Consider the following 20,508-nt stretch of genomic DNA (forward strand, 5'->3'; position numbering starts at 1 on the left):
GTTAAAAGCATGAATCAAAGATGTGCAAAAGAAAGAAAATACAACGACAGCAACAGAAGGCAGCATTACTTCGCCTTCAAATTAAAGGAAAACTGGGGGCTTAACTTCTGCAGTGAACATTTATGCGTTCCTAAACACATCCATATCACAAAAATGACATCATACAAAATGATGCATTTCACTAAACACTACCATCACAAATCATCAACCGTACGCGCAAATCTTTATTTTGAAAACCTTAACCGGAAACCCTTTTTTTTTTATCCTACACTGCTTGAAGGCATCCCTGGAGCGCGCAGCGTAATTGCAGGTGGAAAGCCTGGGAAGCAAGAAGCGATATAAGCAGGTGTCAAGCCGGGTTCGGGTTCATGATACGTTCCGTTTTTCTCCTGGATTTCGGTTGTTTTTGTGTGTTTGTGTCCCCCCCGCCACCTTCGATGATCTACAATGCAGACCTCAGCTTGGCTCGTCGGTCGTTGCGCTCTCATCCTCTGCGCGCTCCAGCTGATGGACGGGGCGAAAGGACAGAAGCAGTGTACTGAGGTGAGGCTACAGTCAATCAGTCTGAGCTGTTTATCGCTATATCAAAATAACTGACTGTTTATACAGAAAAGAAAGAAAAGGCGAAAGGCTGCTGTGTCTGCGCACGCTTGAGCGAGTTATTAATCTAGTGATCGAACAGTAAACACGATTAAACATTGATGTCACATTTCCGGGTCGATTTACGGTGTAGGTTTGGAGTCCCACTTTATAATTTGCAGCATGTGTGAAGACGCACACCTCAGCGCTGCTTTCTGTTTAAATAACGCGAACAACATGGAGGAGTATGAATCACTGTTCAGGTCTGGTGTTTGTTGAACTTCACCAGTCTGTGCTATTAAGTTATCAGTTTCCTGCATGAACTGGCTTTTCCTTCCCTTTGGTCTGGCACAGCTCAACACGTTCTGACACTAGGCTGGCAGCACAACACACACACACACACACACACACACACACACACACACACACACACACACACACACAGAGGTGTCCCAAGATAGAAGAGCAACATTCCTCTAAGTCATTCTCTTTTTTCACACTGACAAAGAGATTACTGCGGGCCTCCAGTTTGTTCCTATATGGTGGTTAAATCATTGTGCAGCTTTAGCTCTTCTGGGGAGGGTGAGATTTACCAGAGCTGATGTTTACGCTGAAAGAAATTTATTCCGAAGAGGACTTTGCTGAATCATGGTGTGAGATGAATATTGAACAGCTGCCACATCAGTGATTGACCACAGCACTTATGGGAGTCGCAAGAGATAACGAGGGTTTAGTGTTGCACAGTTCACAATCCTGTATTTATTTTTTGTATCACTACAGCAGTAAAAACAGTTTGTGTATTAATATGCTTGATTTAGCCTCATTTCTTGTGACCTTTATCGGAAAGCGTCTCTGAGCTCTAACCTTAGACCCACTTAAAACCAGGGAAAAAAAATCACTCCACACACAACAGCCTGTATGTGCCGGGGTGTCAAAATCTGGTTTGGCTCAAGGAATAGCATTATGTAAACTGTCAGAAATTAGGCCACCCGCCTCTGTAGACACAAGATGAGGAGAAGTGGAATCAAGAACACTGGGCCAGTGCTTTTCACTCATGGGCCACAGATTAAAACAATTACATGCAATAATCGAATGTCTAAGTGAGCCTACTTGAAATGTTAAAAGCTGCTGGTAAAATGACTCAGCCTCTTTCACCAGCAGCCCACTGCTGCCATCTCCCCTACTCCTATCGCCATGGAGATGGTTTGTTGTGACCAGGGGCAGAAGAATGGTTTTAGCTTTAGAGATTACACTGTGACTGGCACTCATGTTTTTCAGCCAATAGCAGCTGGATTCTGTAGGAATTCATTGTTAGTAGCAAGCAGTCTGCTCTGATTTGCTGGTGATTCTTATCTGGAAGAGATGATTCTGTGCTTTAGTTTGGGTGGAGATGTTTGCTGACCTGCCTCTGGCCTATGTTTAGTCAGGTTTTATGTCCAAGCCTGCTATGTTGACTGACTTCTTATGTTTTGTGTGTCTCCCTGGCAGACTGATTACTACTTTGAGTACACGGAGTGTGACAGCACAGGATCTCGGTGGAGAGTGGCCATCCCACAGCACCCTGGGGCCTGTACTGGACTACCAGCGCCAGTGCGAGGCACAGAATGCAGTGAGTTAAGTGTGCGTGTGGAAAATGACTGAAGCTGATGTGTGTATGTCACCTTCTTATCAGTAGCTGGAACTTTCACCACCACAACCTGACTGAGTGTGTTTGGACGTCGACCAACCATAGAGTGAAGCTACAGGCCAATAACCTTGGAGCAAAAACAATGTTACGTAATATCTTTCTGTGCTTGCTACGAAACAAGGCACATAATTGATGGCACGTGTTGATGAAGGTTAGTGGTTGTTTAATGTGAAGTGAAAGGACAGGGAGATGTTAGTGTAGCTCCAAGAATGCACAGGTGCTCACTGACAAACAAGTGTCCTTGAGGATGTTAACTCAAGCTCGTTTGGTGCTTTTTATTGGGCCATGTAACTAACCTTTCCAGTCGATGCTAATGTATTTTTTTTTCTTAAGTAAAAAAGTGAGTCATAGAGGGTGTTACTTTTTTCTTTTTGTAGTTTTTGTTTGACACTCTTATCATAATGGAGCCAAGATGACACCGTTTCATTACATGACGGAATGCTCATGTTGCTGGTCATACAAGTTTGGTCTTTATCATTCACCTGTACAGGTTTGCCCAGTGCTTTTATTCAACACCACCTCACTAATGGATCGAATCCAACAATAGGGTTCATGGATGCTTTCTTTTCTTTTACTGTTTTCAAACCTACATGTGTTATGTATGCATAAATTGTTTGGAAAAAGTTTATTTATTATTTTAATAATAATCGTGCCGTGAACTGGAATGCACTGAAGACTGAACTAACAAAATGCTTTCCATATCAGCACTGTTACTCACCTTTTGTTATTTTAAACAATTTTTTGTTTCCTTCTTCCTCCTCAGACCACTATTTATATACACTTGTGTTCTCATAGGTTCGTCATCTAATTCTAACTCGCATATGATATTTCAGTGTCATTCACTGTATTGAAATGGAGCACACCGCCCACTTAATGAGCTTATCTGTCACCAGGTGTTATGTGTAACTATCAAAGTGCCTGCCAGAGCAAACTATTTTTAAATCTAGCCTTGAAGCAGTTGCATGCTCTCACATTTAGCATAGAGTAGCATCACAATGCCATTAGACGAGAACAGGTATGAGGAAGAACTGTCCTCATACCTGTTCTGGAGAAATGCAGAGACACAATGGCTCAGTGAGGGGAAAACAAGTACAAAGACGCTTTGTAACAGATGTAAGAATGAAGTTTGTCAATCACTGGGGTTACATTACATGTAATGGCTGATGCGACCATGCTTTTTGCTGTAGAATGTGAAGAAGGTTGGTAAATTCAAAAACTGTTTTCTTTCTTTCACTGTGTCCACTAGCCTTCTCGTGTAAGGCTGGAGAGTTCCTGGAGATGTCAGCTCAGGAGTGCACTCAGTGTGCAGCAGGAAGCTACTCCCTCGGTAGCGGTATCCGCTTCGACCAATGGGATTACATGCCTATTGGATTTAGTAGCCTAGCAACCTCCCTGGAGAACAGCCTACCCGGTTATAACAGCCTCACCTGTAACAGGTAATTGAGTAAGACATTTAAAAAAGGGAAAAAGTTGGTAAAAAATACTATGCTGGATTTATTTATTTTTTTTCTTGTAGCTCTTCCTGGGCTCCTCAGGGAAACTATCTGGAGTCCAACAGGGATGAATGCACAGTCTCTCTCATCTATGCTGTGCATCTGAAGAAACAAGGCTCAGTTAGCTTTGACTACCAGTATCCTGACAGTAACCTGCTATTTGAGTTCTTTGTGAGTATTCGTTGCCTTTCAGTGGAAACATCTGCCATCACTTCATTATTAACTGTACAGTGGGGCAAAAAAGTATTTAGTCAGCCACCGATTGTGCAAGTTCCCCCACCTAAAATGATGACAGAGGTCAGTAATTTGCACCAGAGGTACACTTCAACTGTGAGAGACAGAATGTGAAAAAAAAAAAAATCCATGAATCCACATGGTAGGATTTGTAAAGAATTTATTCGTAAATCAGGGTGGAAAATAAGTATTTGGTCAATAACAAAAATACAACTCAATACTTTGTAACATAACCTTTGTTGGCAATAACAGAGGTCAAACGTTTACTATAGGTCTTTACCAGGTTTGCACACACAGTAGCTGGTATTTTGGCCCATTCCTCCATGCAGATCTTCTCGAGAGCAGTGATGTTTTGGGGCTGTCGCCGAGCAACACGGACTTTCAATTCCCGCCACAGATTTTCTATGGGGTTGAGGTCTGGAGACTGGCTAGGCCACTCCAGGACTTTCAAATGCTTCTTACGGAGCCACTCCTTTGTTGCCCGGGCGGTGTGTTTTGGATCATTGTCATGTTGGAAGACCCAGCCTCGTTTCATCTTCAAAGTTCTCACAGATGGAAGGAGGTTTTGGCTCAAAATCTCACGATACATGGCCCCATTCATTCTGTCCTTAACACGGATCAGTCGTCCTGTCCCCTTGGCAGAAAAACAGCCCCATAGCATGATGTTTCCACCCCCATGCTTCACAGTAGGTATGGTGTTCTTGGGATGCAACTCAGTATTCTTCTTCCTCCAAACACGACGAGTTGAGTTTATACCAAAAAGTTCTACTTTGGTTTCATCTGACCACATGACATTCTCCCAATCCTCTGCTGTATCATCCATGTGCTCTCTGGCAAACTTCAGACGGGCCTGGACATGCACTGGCTTCAGCAGCGGAACACGTCTGGCACTGCGGGATTTGATTCCCTGCCGTTGTAGTGTGTTACTGATGGTGACCTTTGTTACTTTGGTCCCAGCTCTCTGCAGGTCATTCGCCAGGTCCCCCCGTGTGGTTCTGGGATCTTTGCTCACCGTTCTCATGATCATTTTGACCCCACGGGATGAGATCTTGCGTGGAGCCCCAGATCGAGGGAGATTATCAGTGGTCTTGTATGTCTTCCATTTTCTGATGATTGCTCCCACAGTTGATTTTTTCACACCAAGCTGCTTGCCTATTGTAGATTCACTCTTCCCAGTCTGGTGCAGGTCTACAATACTTTTCCTGGTGTCCTTCGAAAGCTCTTTGGTCTTGGCCATGGCGGAGTTTGGAGTCTGACTGTTTGAGGCTGTGGACAGGTGTCTTTTATACAGATGATGAGTTCAAACAGGTGCCATTCATACAGGTAACGAGTGGGGGACAGAAAAGCTTCTTACAGAAGACGTTACAGGTCTGTGAGAGCCAGAGATTTTCCTTGTTTGAGGTGACCAAATACTTATTTTCCACCCTGATTTACGAATAAATTCTTTACAAATCCTACCATGTGGATTCATGGATTTTTTTTTTTCACCTTCTGTCTCTCACAGTTGAAGTGTACTTCTGGTGCAAATTACTGACCTCTGTCATCATTTTAAGTGGGGGAACTTGCACAATCGGTGGCTGACTAAATACTTTTTTGCCCCACTGTAACTGTACAGTACTCTCTGTATATAGTAACCATTGTCCTTAATGTAAATATGTAAGAAAAATTGTGTATGTTTCTGTTCTGTGTCCTGTGTACTGTTTGTTTGTATATGTGTCTTTTTGGCTGCTGTTACAACCAAATTTCCCCTTGTGGGACAATTAAATGGATTATTCTATTCTATTCTATTCTATTATTATTGCTTGTATATACATCTATCAATGCTATTTTATTTGTAAGAAGCCTGCAAGAGCTAATTAAAAAGTACTATAGATTGTGCTCAAGCTAAAGCATAGTTACATAGTTTTCTTACAGTTAATTCTAGTACTTTTTTTTGTATTTTCCCCTGTCCACTTATCAGTGTAGTGATGCGGTGTGTATGCATGAACATATAAACCATGCACAATGTTGTAACTGAAAATTAGTGTGAAAAAAAAAGGGGGGAGGTTTTGATCTGCTTGTGTGTGTTTAGATCCAGAATGACCAGTGTCAAGAAATGGATCAGTCTGATGACAAGAAGTGGCTCAAGCTCACCAAGCATGGCGAATGGGCAACTCATACGGTAAATGTCTCACAGAGCACGACGACAAGTAGACAGAAAGGGCAGGTTTTTAGCCTCGTTCTCCCAAATCAAATGTATTGTGTAACATCCACAGAGCGGATAGAAGCAGGAAGTGTGTACACAGAAAGGAGCTGGCATCATTTTATATTGTCTCCAGTAATTTTCCACTCATGCTGTAAATGAGCTTCTGCACGTACATATTTTGGTTTCTGCATTGTGAATTAAAATGTACAATTAAATGTAATATATGGATCTTCTTGAGATAGGTTTCTAGTGGTGGTACTGCTCCTTGCTTCTTCTCGCAGGTTAGATTAGATTTGTTTGGTTCAAGAAAATTGTTCTGCTATTTTAATTCCTTAATAAGAAAAAAAATATATGAATTTACTTACGTGGGATTATATGCCATGAAAACAAAACAATCTGTATAAAGTTACTGTTGTCCTGCATACTTTGCAGTTTATGTTTTCTGAACTTGTGCTGTTAAGCTTTATACTTCATGGTTAGATGGCTATAGAGTTACAGCTTAGCTGCTGCAATTAAGCTGATCGCATATAATGACCTTTCTTAATTTTCAGATAGAATATTATATTAATTATTAATATTTAATCCCAAGCTGATGATGCATTGATATGTGTATTCTAGGTGAACCTGAAATCTGGCACCAACATCCTTTACTGGAGGACTGGTGGTGTTACGATGGGAAAAAAAGTGGTGAATCCTGCACTGCTAAAAAATATTCATATTGAGGGTTGGTGGTTACTTTTGCTTTTTTCTTTTTCTCTTTATAAAAAATGACAACAAAATAGATCAAACAGTTACGTCTTCTTTCTATCTTTTCTGCTCCGCTCAGGTGTTGCCTACACATCAGAGTGTTTTCCGTGTAAGCCGGGATCTTTCAGTCGAGTCCCTGGCTCCTCCTCATGTGAACCCTGTCCTCGGGACACCTATTCTGGCCATGGTGCCAGTTCCTGCACTCCCTGTAACACCAGCACTCAGTATGCAGGTATGAATAAAAAGCTAGATTTGCCATTTCAAATCTGTTTTGAATCCTAATTGCTATCACTGCTTTTTAGAGAAGCACATCTAAAGGATATAGATAGAGCTTGTCCTATTTTTATGTCACAGTTGTCAAACTTCAGAAAAAGAAACACAGTGAGCCCGCGTGATTGCAAGGGAATAGCAGGTTTTGGCAACTGGGGCAGCAAAAGTAATGCTTGATCATTATGTTAGTATATTTGCTAACATATGTAATATGATAGGAAGGCAGCCAATGCACTAGAATCTTGAACTAGAAGTTTAGATTTTTTTTTTTTCCCCCAGGGGGTTTGAACGAGGACTTTTCAGTTAAAGTACTGTGGTTATTTTATTTGTATGATGTATCTTGTAACATACTTTTACATACTGCTACATAATGTTAACATACTTTTTGAAAATGTATTTAGTTGGATCTTTCTACTCAAGTGATTTAAAAAAATGTATTCACTTATTTTTAAAATTGGCCTGTACCATATTAAATAGGCACATCTCAGGATAAATACAGTATTAAGGACTGCCAATAAGTTGCACTCCTTTGGATTATGAACTAAATATGACACAACCTACTCCTTGCCTGGGACAATGATTGGCCATTTCTTGTAGATGCACTGTTGACCGATATGTATTTTGATGTTATTTTTTAATATTTTTTATTTGAGCTGTACTAGGTGATGTGTTTTATGAAGACCAAAAGGCAAAACCAGCTGATATGGCAATACAACTCTTCTTTGTACTTCAAACGAGTTGTTCAGACTGTTTAACCATCTAATGAAATTTAAGTTTTAAGATGAAAGAACAGACAATTCCACAGTTTTTACTGAGGCACACTCTGCCTTGATAAAGAATCATATAATGCATTTAATTAATTTTCTGTTTAGTAAAGTAATTTAAAAGTCACTGGGTACAGCTAGATACGGTAGAGGATTAGGGCCACCGGGGGAAAAAAAAAGTTTTCTTTTTCTTTTTTTCCAGAATTCTGAAAAAAAAAAATTCTAAGGAAAAAGTCAAAATTCTGAGCTTAACCTCAGAATTCTTTCTTTTGTCTCAGACTTCTGGAAAAGAAGAAAAAAATCACATGCCCACTTTTTTCCCCCAGTGGCCCTAGTCCTCTTTCCTAGCTAGATCATCCAGGGAATAAACATATTTTATTTAGTACATATTTTGCGACTGTTGCTTTGCTAGTGTTGTATCCATATAAAAGGAAATGGGGGTGGGGGGGATCGATTCTGCTTAAAATTGCTCCTGTTTTTAAATAATTATATTTGCTTTATATCTCCTATGCTAATATTAATATAATGTATCCCCACTTTTCCTAGCTGAGGGATCTGGCTCATGTAAGGACAGACCTCCCTGTTCCATGAAGGATTATTTCCAGATCCACACAGCTTGTGACCAAGAGCGCAAGGTGAGAGAAAAGAGGCTACCTCTTTACTAAAGAGCCTGTTGAGACTCGCTCTATAATCACAGTTTGTCCTTTTTATTCCAACTCACACCTTTTTTTATCTGATTTCAGACACAGGTCATATTTAAGTGGGTTGAACCTAAGATCTGTCTTGAGAATGTGACTGGAGCTGTGACATTGCCTCCAAGTGGAGAACGAGAGCCCTGCCCCCCCTGTAACCCTGGTTTCTATAACAATGACACGGCCACATGCTCACCATGTCCACCTGGGACCTTTTCCGATGGCATGAAACGTACTGAAAACTTTCTATCTTACAGTCCTCATTTGTCTTCCACTTACCTTTTGTTTCATGCGGTTTCCCAATTGTGTTTTTCACTGTTTGTCCCCAGCATGTCAGCAGTGTCCTGCAGGCTCTGAGCCCACCTTGGGTTATGAGTACAAATGGTGGAATGTTCTTCCTTCTAACATGAAGACTTCCTGTTTTAATGTCGGCAATTCCAAGTGTGACAGTATGAATGGTAGGTGTTTATGGCAAGACATGCCCACTTTTGCTCTTTCCCTCAATTCTGGTCTATTTTGTCACTGTATTGTGTGATGACTCCAATGAAGTGAATCAAAAAGCATGGCAAATATTTGGCTACCATTAGCAACACGCACTAACCGCAACACCCACACGACACTAACCGCAACACTGACACCAAGGCCCCCCACCCCCCACCCCCAACGACAACAATGATGCCAACAGCTCTTCCTTCTCCTCCAACAAACTAGTTAATTGTGCTCATGGCAAGGCAAGGCAAGGCAAGTTTATTTGTATAGCACAATTCAACAACAAGGTGATTCAAAGTGCTTTACAGAGACATTAGAAACAAGAACAAATAAAAAGCATGATTTAAAATTGATTAAAACAAGCAAATAACCTAACTAACTAATTAACAAACAAACAAACAAACAAACAAAACAGTATATAAAATCAAAACAGATAAAATCAGAACAGTAGATAAAATCAGTAGTTAAATGTAAGTTTTGAAATTTAAGCTTAAAGTGTGGATTTGGTGCTTTATTCAAATGCAGCTGAGAACAGGTGAGTCTTCAACCTGGATTTAAATAAACTGAGTGTTTCAGCTGATCTGAGGCTTTCTGGGAGTTTGTTCCAGATATAAGGAGCATAAAAGCTGAATGCAGCTTCTCCGTGTCTGGTTCTGACTCTGGGAACTGATAAAAGACCGGATCCAGATGACCTGAGGGATCTGGATGGTTCATACTGGGTCAGGAGGTCATTGATGTATTTTGGTCCTAAACCATTCAGAGCTTTATAGGCCAGCATCAGAACTTTAAAGTCTATCCTCTGACGGACAGGCAGCCAGTGTAAAGACCTCAGAGCTGGACTGATGTGGTCCACTTTTTTGGTCTTAGTGAGGACTCGAGCAGCAGAGTTCTGAATGAGCTGTAGTTGTCTGACTGATTTTTTTTTTTTAGGTAGACCTGTAAAGATGCTGTTACAGTAATCAAGCCTACTAAAGATGAATGCATGGACTAGTTTTTCCAGGTCCTGTTGAGACATCAGATCTTTTATCCTTGATATATTCTTGAGGTGATAGTAAGCTGACTTTGTTATTGTCTTAATGTGTTTTTCTAAGTTTAGGTCTGCATCCATCACTACACCCAAATTTCTCGCCTGGTTTGTGGTTTTTAGATGTATAGATTGAAGTTCTCTGGTGACCTGTAATCGTTTTTCTTTGGCGCCAAAGACTATTACCTCAGTTTTGTTTTTGTTTAGCTGGAGAAAATTGTGGCACAACCAGTCATTGATTTCCTCAATGCATTTACCAAGAGCCTGTACAGGGCCTCGGTCTCCTGGTGACATTGTGATATATATTTGTGTGTCATCTGCATAGCTGTGATAGTTTATTTTGTTGTTGTTTATAATCTGTGCCAGTGGGAGCATGTAGATGTTAAACAGAAGGGGTCCCAAGATGGAACCTTGGGGAACTCCACATGTGATACTTGTCTGCTCAGATGTGAAGTTACCTATTGATACAAAGTATTTCCTGTTTTCTACGTATGTTTTGAACCAGTTTAGTACAGTTCCTGAAAGACCTGTCCAGTTCTCCAGTCGTTTGAGTAATATGTTGTGGTCAACTGTATCAAATGCTGCACTGAGATCCAGTAAAACTAGGACTGACATTTTTCCACTGTCTGGGGAGGAGGTGGGACGGTTTATCTTTATTTTAAGCAAATACACCAGAGTTCATGCAGTTTTCTAAATGTCTATACATTATTATACTTTATTTATTTATTTAAGATAAGATAAGATAAGATAACCTTTATTAGTCCCACACGTGGGAAATTTGTTTTGTCACAGCAGGAAGTGGACAGTGCAAAAGTTATGAGGCAAAAATTAGAATACAATAAGAATAAATACAGTACACAACTGTACAGAATAGAATAAAATAAAATACTATATACAGTAGAATAAAATAAAATAAATATACAATAAGATAAAAATAGAATACAAATACTATATACAACTGAGTAAAAATACAACGATGACAGAAAGGATTATTGCACTTAGTATTATTGCATATGTATGGATGTGTGTGCTTGATCAGTTATTTATTTATTTATTTATTTATTTATTTTCAGGTTGGGAGGTTGCAGGTAATCACATCCAGGCTGGAGCCGGAAGCTCTGATAATGATTACCTCATCCTCAACCTCCATGTTCCTGGATTCAAGTAAGGATAGTAGCTTTGAGTTTTTTAGCCTCCATCACTTTTGCCACTGAGCTATTTCTTTCAGCTGTGACTAATTCCCTTCTTCTGTTTATTTGCCATCAGGCTTCCTACTTCAGTGTCGAGTCATTCAGGGGAAGAATTTGGTCGCATTACATTTGAATTTGAAACTTCTTGCACAGCTGACTGTGAGCTCTACTTCATGATGGTGAGAAGAGTTACTGACATGATTGCTGCTCTGAAAAATGTTACCATAGATTTTCAAACCAGAAATTTGTCTAATGAATCTTTTAGGATGTAAACAGGAAGAGTACAAAAATAGTGGAGTCTTGGGAGAAAAACAAAACAAGGCAAACCTACACACACATCATGACAAAGAATGCTTCAGTTTCCTACACATGGGCCTTCCAGAGGACTAACCAAGCTTCAGATGTGAGTAGAAGTACACAATTACACACAGATATGAACTAATTTAAACTACATTCACTTCAAAGCTGTCAGTGAACGATGTTCATTAATACTTTCCACCCATCCATCCATTTCCTTCCACTTATCCGGGGCTGGGTCATTAGGGCAGCAACCTAAGTAGAGACACCCAGACAGACCTCCCTCTCCCTGGCCACCTCCTCCAGCTTGTCTGGGGGAACACAAAGGTGTTCCCAGGCCAAATGAGAGATATAATCTCTCAAGCTTGGCCTGGGTCTGCAACGCAGCATCCTCCCAGTGGGTTATGCCTGGAACACATCACCCTGGAGACCCCAGCAGGCATCCTTGTCAGATCACCTCAATTGGCTCCTTTCGATGTGGAGGAGTAGCAGCTCTACTCTGAGCCTCTCCCAGATGGCCAAACTCCTCACTTTATCTCCAAGGGAGAGGCCAGCCACACTTCAGAGGAGGCCCATTTCCGTCACTTGTATCCACGATCTCGTTTTTTGGTCACTACTCAAAGGTCGTGAGCATAGCTGAGGGTAGGGACGTAGACCGGGAAATTGAGAGCTTAGCTTTTAAGTGCAGGTCTCTCTTCACTACAACAGACCGGTACAGCATTCGCATCACTGGCGCTGCAGCACCAATCTGTCTGTCAATCTCCTACTCCCCTCTTCCCTCGCTTGTGAACAAGACCCCAAGATACTGACCCAAGGCACTCCACTTGGGGCAGGAACTCGTCCCTAACCTGGTTTAGTATGGACATGGCACCCTTTTCTGGCTGAGGACCATGGCCTCAGACTTGGAGGTGGTGATTCTCATCCTGCTGCTGGAGGCCACCGCCTGATGAAGTCAATGGAGCCACATCTGCGAAAGGCAGAGATGAGATTCTGAGACCACCCAAGTTGAAGCTTTCTGTCACTTGGCCTAGAAATTCTGCCCATTTAAATTATAAATTGAATCTGTAACAAACGGCAACCCTGGTTTATTTATTTGTTTATTTATAAGGAACCCCATTAGCTTCCACAACAGTGGTTGCTAGTCTTCCTGGGGCCCAAACTATCAAATACCACCAAATAAAATGTTACACAATGAGTTGGATGCAAATTGTCCACATAATTTGGCTCTTAGATCCACAATAAGGTTTTACAATTCTGAAAATGTAAACATGTGAATATTAAAAATTATATAAAAAAGCAAAAAAACCAAAACAAAACACTCAAACAAAATACACAATTTCCATTACAAGTGACATTACCCTCTACAATTTTTACAAATAAATTAAAAACTGCCTAAATAGGCTTTTAGGTGATTTTTAAAATTATGAATAGAAGCCAATTCTCTAATTGCATAAGGGAACTTATTCCACTGAAAAGATGCTCTAAATATAACAGAGTTTTTCAAAAAGTTACTTTTAACTCGAGGAGTTACTAAATTGTGGTTACGGTAGTTGAGAATCGTGTAGCATGATTATGTATTTCATCTGGATACTGCAACTGAGCATAAAAAAAGTGTGGTGTGTTTACCAGTATTGCTTTCTTTAAAAATACAAGTAATCCATAGTATAATTTAGCTTGTACAGAAAGCCAAGAAAGTTTATCGTGCATTTTATCAATACTTGTATAATATGAACACCTTAACACTAATCTGGCCGCCCTATTTTGGACTAACTGAAGTCTGTTCAGATCTGTCTTATTAGCTGCTGACCAAATGATTGAGCAGTACTCTAGATGAGATAATACTAGTGCATTAATGACATCTTTCATAATTGAAGAAGTGATATAAAAAGAGCATTTCCTAGCTATAGCTGTGCCCTGTCCCATTTTCTTAATAACAGAGTTGATGTGCTGAGACCATGAAAGGTGGTGGTTTATGGTAACACCAAGTAATTTAATCTGGGTGACCTGTTCTAATACCAATCCAGCTATGGAAAGATTTAGTTGTGGGCTGTTGACTAAGCGTCCTCTACTTCCTATTAACATGGATTTGGATTTAGACACGTTTAAAATCATGTTGTTTTTACTTATCCAATCAAACACGTTCAGCAAATCTAGTTGTAATACGCTTGTCAATTCAGAGTGGCTACTGGCTGAATAAAACATGGTGGAATCATCAGCATACATTACAAGATGAGATTTATCCAGGACATACGGCAAATCATTTGTAAAGACTGAGTAGAGAAGTGGACCGAGGCAGCTGCCTTGGGGTAGACCACAGTTCATTTCACAGCCCTCCGAGAAATAACCATTATAATAAACCTTTTGCCTTCTTCCAGACAAATAACTTTCCATCCAGCACAAAGCAGCTGGTGAAAATCCATAACATTTTAGTTTATCTATCAAAAGATCATGATTTATCAAATCAAATGCAGCACTAAAATCCAAAAATACCACCCCGGCCAAATTCCCATTATCTAGATATTTGTACCAGTTATCTGTCATGTGAATGAGAGCTGAACTGGTGGAATAACCAGGTTTGTAGGCATGTTGAAACTGAGTGAGTAACTGATTTTCTGTTAGGTAATGTTGAATTTGTTCATAGACAATCCTCTCCATAATTTTACTTAGAACGGGGAGTAGACTAATAGGTCTGCTATTGACACCATTAAAAACGTCATTCTTGTTTTTAGGAATGGGAATTATTTTCGATTCTTTCCACTGCAATGGAAATAAGCTGCATGCCAAAGATCTATTAAATATGTGACATATAGGAAGGGACACAAACTTGGCTGCAACTTTGAGCAGTTTACTGTCTATGTTATCAGAGCCGGAGGATGTATCGTCAGGAAGTGATATCAATAAGCGCTCTACCATCTCCGCATTCACTGCCTCAAACTTAAATTGGCATTGCTTATTATTCATGATAACATCCTGTATAAGACGACGTGATAAGGTGGGATCGCCTCTGCTCATATTAGATTTTAAATTTGTTATTTTATTGCTGTAATAATTCGCAAAATAATTGGCTATGTCCTTAGCTTTACTTATAAACGTACCACCTGTGTAGATGTGAGACATCACCGGAGCAAGATCTCTACCCATTATATTATTTAAAACTTTTTGCTGTCCTTATTGGCCTCCTTGAGCTTAAGTTGATAATATTCTTTCTTCTTGCGCCTATTCAATTTAGTTACTTGATTTCTTAACTCGCGATATCGTGCCCACTCTTGTGGACTGACAGACTTATGTGCTTTTGCTTTTGCTATATCCCTTTCTGACATTGCAACCTTAAGTTCATTATCTAACCAAGGTGCGTAGTTCTTTTTAACAGTAAATCTTTTTAAGGGGGCATGTTTGTCAGCCAGGTAGCAAAAGTTTTCAATAAACATAGATAATGCCATATCAGGGTCACTCTCGAGGCAGATGTCAGTCCAGTGAATTTCTTTTACGTCATTAATATACTTATCTGCATTGAAATTTTTGTATGATCTATGAAAAATAATCTTGTGCAGTTTTCAGTGGTTTCATTTTCTTGGTCAAACCTACAAGATTATGGTCACTATAGCCAACTGGAATAGAAACAATATTAGAGCAATGCTCAGGAACATTTATATATATATATATATATATATGATCAATACATGATGATGACCTATGACCTCCTGCGTTGACCGTGACCCGGGTGGGAATGGTGATCATCTGAGACAGGCAACAAGCCAACGCTGATGAACTTATCTTTTTCCTTAAAGGACAAGAAGGAGCTGACCAATTGATATTAAAGTCTCCTAATAAGAACATGTCTTTGTTTTCCTCAGTTACTTTTTCCCTGGTAGAGTCCAACACCCACTGGGAAGCCTGACTTATTACAGGCTATGCAGACCAAGCTCTTGCAATGGTTGCAAAAGGATCAACTGGCTCAAAGCAACGGGCCAGACACCCCATACTCCTGAAACACCTCCCACAGAACTCTCCGAGGCACATGGTCAGATGCTTTCTCCAAGTCCACAAAACACATGTAGATTGGTTGGGCAACCTCCCATGCACCCCCAAATATCCTCAAAAGGGTAAAGAGGTGGTCCAGTGTTCAGCGACCGGGACAAAAACCGCATTGTTGCTCCTGTGTCCAAAGTTCAGTCTTTGTACAACACCCAGAGCCTTTAGGAACCTCATCCACTCCAGGGGCTATCCCACCAAAGAGTTGGTGGTGATAGATGACTCGCCCCCCTCCTCCCCAGACTCTGCTTCCTCTATGGAAGATCCCACAGTCCCACCTGAGCCAACTCACCACCAGGTGGTGATCAGCTGTCAGCTCAGCACCTCTCTTCACCCGAGTGTCTAGCACATACAGCTGCAGATCTGATGATACAGTTACAAAATCGATCACTGACGTGTGGGCTAGGGTGTCCTTTAAAATTATAAATATATTTATATATTATTAATTAGAGTTATATATAAATATATAACTCTAATTTAATTTACCTCAAATATTTTAGTTATCTCATATAATTGCAAACCTTATTACATATCATAAAGTGCAAAACTGTAAAAGAATAGCAGTAACCTTTGCTTCTTGCTTTTTGTTTTAAACTGTCTTTGGTTGCTGTTGTTGTCGTTGTGTTGTAATTTGTGCAATAGCTAATAAAATCTGAAATGACTGAGTTCTTGAGGTCAGACCACTTTAGGCACACCAAGTACTCCCTTCTTTTTGGTTCTAAAGATAAATTCTGAAGTGTCATTCAGTGTCTTGCACAATATATCAACACTGGAGATTTTATTTCATGTCATCTAGCTGATGTGTATTTATCTCTCTCTACCTAAGGTACGACAGTATGTCAAAGATGTGGCGCGAATCTACTCCATCACTGTGAGTAACGCGGTGGACGGAGTGTCCTCTAGCTGTCGGGTTTGTGCCCTCGGTGCACAACCGTCCAGCTCTGCGTGTGTGCCGTGCCCACCTGGGCATTACATAGACGCAAGTACGAGCCAGTGCACAGAGTGTCCACCTAACACATACCTGATGCCTCACGCTGCACCAGGCCCTGATGCCTGCAAATCCTGTGGACCTTCCAGCAAAAGTGACAAGGTTTGTTGCTATGATTGAGAAAGAATTTAAGAAAATTCTTGTTATCAGTAAGGCGGTACACCAGATACCTGTGTATTTGTTTTCCAGGAGCACAGCTTATGCTATAGTGACTGTCACTTCACCTACACAGAAGGCAATGCCACTCTGACTTTTGACTTCAGCTCACTTGGGCCAGTGGGGTCACTGATGAATGGCCCAAGCTTTACCTCAAAAGGAACCAAGTACTTCCATCACTTCAATATCAGTATCTGTGGAGGAAAGGTGTGCAAAGATGAAAATGCGCAGAAAATCCTGCAATTTTAAATGTGTTGTGCACAAATTGAATGTCATTGCAATTTTCTCTTTTTCTTTAAGGGTCAGTTGGCAGTATGTACAGACAATGTAACAGACCTATCCATCACTGACTCCCAGAGAGAAAAGGAAGGGCCCAATGCCATCACGACCTTCATCTGTCAATCAACAATAATCCCAGCTAGTGGACGAGGATTCCACACAGCCCTCTCCTCGCAGTCCATTAACCTGGCTGACACATTTGTTGGTTAGTGAGCATCAAACACAGACGGTGGCAGTGAAGAGAATTGAATTTAGGTTTACTTTTTTATGCCTCTATTTTTATTTTAAAAGAATAAAATAATATGTGATAATAAGTAAAAGGTCCTTTTTTGTGGGGATCATTACTCGTATAATATAAAAGGTCTTTTTTGCTTGTCTTTAAATGTTAAACTCCTGTCATAGAAAAGATTAAAGACAAATTAAAAGTAGACATATTATTAAGTAATACATTTCTATAAATATTAACAGGGACAACTGTGGATAACAACCTTGAAGGAATAAGTGTAACACCAGATCTGTTTCCCAAGACCTCCAAGAAAGTTCCTGATGTCAACTTTTACTACAGGTGCCTATCATTACAGGCATTATTTATAGAGTGGAAAAAAAAATCACTGCTTTAAGCTTCTTGCTTTCTGTGCTTTTTGGTGTAAGGTCTTTGGAGACAACTTCATCTTGCGAGTCGGGTCGGAGCGTGGTGGTGACACTTCGCTGTAACCCAGACAAGAGCACTACGGGGGAGCTCTCAGTACCCAGGTCTTTCTCATCAACGTCTCTCTAATTTTCATGTGTTTGTCACTGTTCTGTGCTGTGGTCCAGCTTACTGAACAAATTGTGCCTTTGGCTATTTCAGTCAGTGTCCTGCTGGAACGTGTGATGGTTGCACCTTTCAATTCTTATGGGAGAGCTCAGGGGCTTGTCCTACATGCACAGAAAGAGACTACCATCAGATAGAGGGAGTCTGCAAGGGAGGAAATCAGGTGTGTGCGTGGACATATACTTGTCTATGAGTACTGGATTTTTCTTAAAGGCATGTTTAATGTGAATTAAAACAGACTGTGTACTGCAGCTTTCATTTGAAGTGGTTTATATTCACCTCCGATTTTAAAATTCTTATCCAATTTTATAGCCAGCCAAGCAACCAAACGGGTTATAATTCCACAACCGTTCATGGTAACAAGCCTAAAGGTTGTTAGCATCCAAAATATCCATGTATGTAGAAAAATCCCACAAAGCTTAAAGTCAGCACTATAACAGTCTTTGTTTCACTTAAAATGCAGGTTGCTGGAATGAAGACAAACCTATTGAACACTTCAAATTTCATATTTACACTTACTAGTGTATGCGCTGTCCCATTCATGTGTGTATATCCACCCTTAGGACTTGCTGTATGTGTGGAATGAACCAAAGCTGTGCATGGGTGGTGTGCCCTTGCCTGCTAAGAAAACACAGACCTGTGAGGGCATTGAGTTCTGGATCCAGCTTGGTGCAGGACTGGGAGCTTTCACTGCAGTGTTGCTCGTTTCCCTGACCTGCTATTTCTGGAAGAAGAACAAACGGTATCTTTAGCCTCTTGTTCTTTAACTTCTCACATCATTATTTAATTACATGTTTTCTCATTTTCCCCTTAATTCCCCTTAATATTCTCCCCTTCTCCCTTTCTCACCTTCTTCCTCATCACTGCTGTAAGATTTTAGCTTCACATGTTTTGTTTTCTTTCCTTAACTTTGTCTCTTCTTCTCCATTATTACCAAATCCCATCTCTTGCCATTCTGTCTCTGTAACATCACAGTATTTATGTGAAGATTCTTCGTCTTCTTCTTCTTCTTGTAAATTTCTGCAGTATTGATTCTGTCACTTGTCTCTGTGCAAGGTTGGAGTATAAGTACTCCCGGCTGGTGATGTCTGCTAATAAGGAATGTGAAATGCCAGTGGCTGACAGCTGTGCTGTGATGGAGGGGGAGAATGAGGCAGACATGGAGGATGAAGTTGTATACACAAAACCTTCTCTACTTGGAAAACTCAAAGCCATAGCATCCAAGGTGAGAGACACAGTATCACTATACTTTTAAAACCACAAAGTTCCACAGTGGTAAAAAAACAAACAAACAAACAAACTATATAGTGTTGCGAAATAATTCTCTTTTCGTTTTCATTTTAGAGAAATGGAGATAACTATGAAAATGTGCAGCTAAATTCGGCTCATTCCAAAACATTGGTGTGGAGCTAGAGTGGAAGAACCGTGAAGGGGGCTGAGGGGAGAAATCAGACCTTCAAGAGACTTTTCCCACTTTGTGACCCCTATCTAACTATCCCCTTTATAAGCTTTGATACCTGGAACACCAACTGTTTGTATGTGCACACACATATAGACATAACATCAGAGCCATGCTCAAACGAGTCACACTAACCTGGTGGCCTTAAAGCTTGGTACGATGGAGCTGTCCAGTTAAAGACTGTGAAGCAGGTGTGTGGCTGACACTTCCTGATAGCTGTCTGATTCTAATTTATTTCAGGAAAAAATTGATAGAAGAGCTCAGGGTAAGACAAAGACCTATTTAAGATGTCCTGTTTTGCTATTTTTCTCTCTTCAGTTTGCGTATCGTCCAATATTTCGTTGATACCTGTGGTATAGTTCATCTTCAGGAAAGCTATGATTTGCCTTTCCATATCCCACAGATGTTTACACAGATGGTTTATTCTTTTCATGTACAATCATTACCTTCTCATGTTTTTGTTGTTTTTTTTTTTATTTGAAATTATATAATGAAGAGAACTACTGATCAGTTGAAATTTGAATTTGCCATATTCTGTTTGGGTTGTGGTGTGGACTGTCCATGTACTTCAAATAAATCATGATGTATTTATGTATAATCTGACTCAGTTTGATTATCTTATTAAAAAGCTGCTGAAAAATTAAGCAATAAATACATTTGACTTAAGGTTAAGTCAAATGTATTTGTTCAATACTATTTAGACTCAAGGTACTTTTGCATGCTTTGCAGACTGAAAAGAGGAATACAAAGAGACATTTAAAACATCTGTAAACATATATATACAAGCTTGCACAAACAGTCATTATTAAAATATGAAGACATTTCACAGATGTCCAGTTATATAGATCTGGTGCACTTGCTTCTATTTTAATGGGATTGTCACCAAAAATTCAAGTTGTTTCTAATACGGCCTTAGTAAAAGCTATGTCAAATCGTCATTAACACTATGGGGCATCCATAAAAAATGGAACTGGCAAACAAAAATGTAACTCGTGAAGAAATATGCACTCATCAACCACTTTGTTAGGGGATCCTATTGTTAAGATGACCTGCTGAAGTTCAAACTGAGCATTAGAATAAAGAAAAGAGATCTAAGTGACTTTGAATGTGGCGTGGTTGTTGGTACCTG

General features: G+C 40.1%; 1 protein-coding gene across 1 annotated transcript; it reads left to right on the forward strand.

The window, feature by feature from the left end:
- The first annotated feature begins 258 nt into the window (after positions 1-258).
- Positions 259-19,977, forward strand: elapor2a (endosome-lysosome associated apoptosis and autophagy regulator family member 2a). Its single transcript, XM_082541098.1, has 22 exons — positions 259-543; positions 2,068-2,188; positions 3,513-3,702; positions 3,783-3,930; positions 6,065-6,154; positions 6,797-6,902; positions 7,005-7,157; positions 8,506-8,594; positions 8,703-8,883; positions 8,981-9,109; positions 11,238-11,328; positions 11,431-11,533; positions 11,620-11,757; positions 16,510-16,773; positions 16,861-17,034; positions 17,128-17,311; positions 17,575-17,671; positions 17,758-17,859; positions 17,957-18,083; positions 18,484-18,662; positions 18,977-19,145; positions 19,265-19,977. The coding sequence occupies exons 1-22, from the start codon at positions 448-450 to the stop codon at positions 19,331-19,333; spliced, it is 3,000 nt and encodes a 999-aa protein (XP_082397224.1). The 5' UTR covers positions 259-447; the 3' UTR covers positions 19,334-19,977.
- The last annotated feature ends 531 nt before the right edge of the window (positions 19,978-20,508 follow it).

The sequence above is a fragment of the Aulonocara stuartgranti genome (genome assembly GCF_965226115.1).
Source record: "Aulonocara stuartgranti genome assembly, chromosome: 7".
Lineage (NCBI taxonomy): Eukaryota > Metazoa > Chordata > Actinopteri > Cichliformes > Cichlidae > Aulonocara > Aulonocara stuartgranti.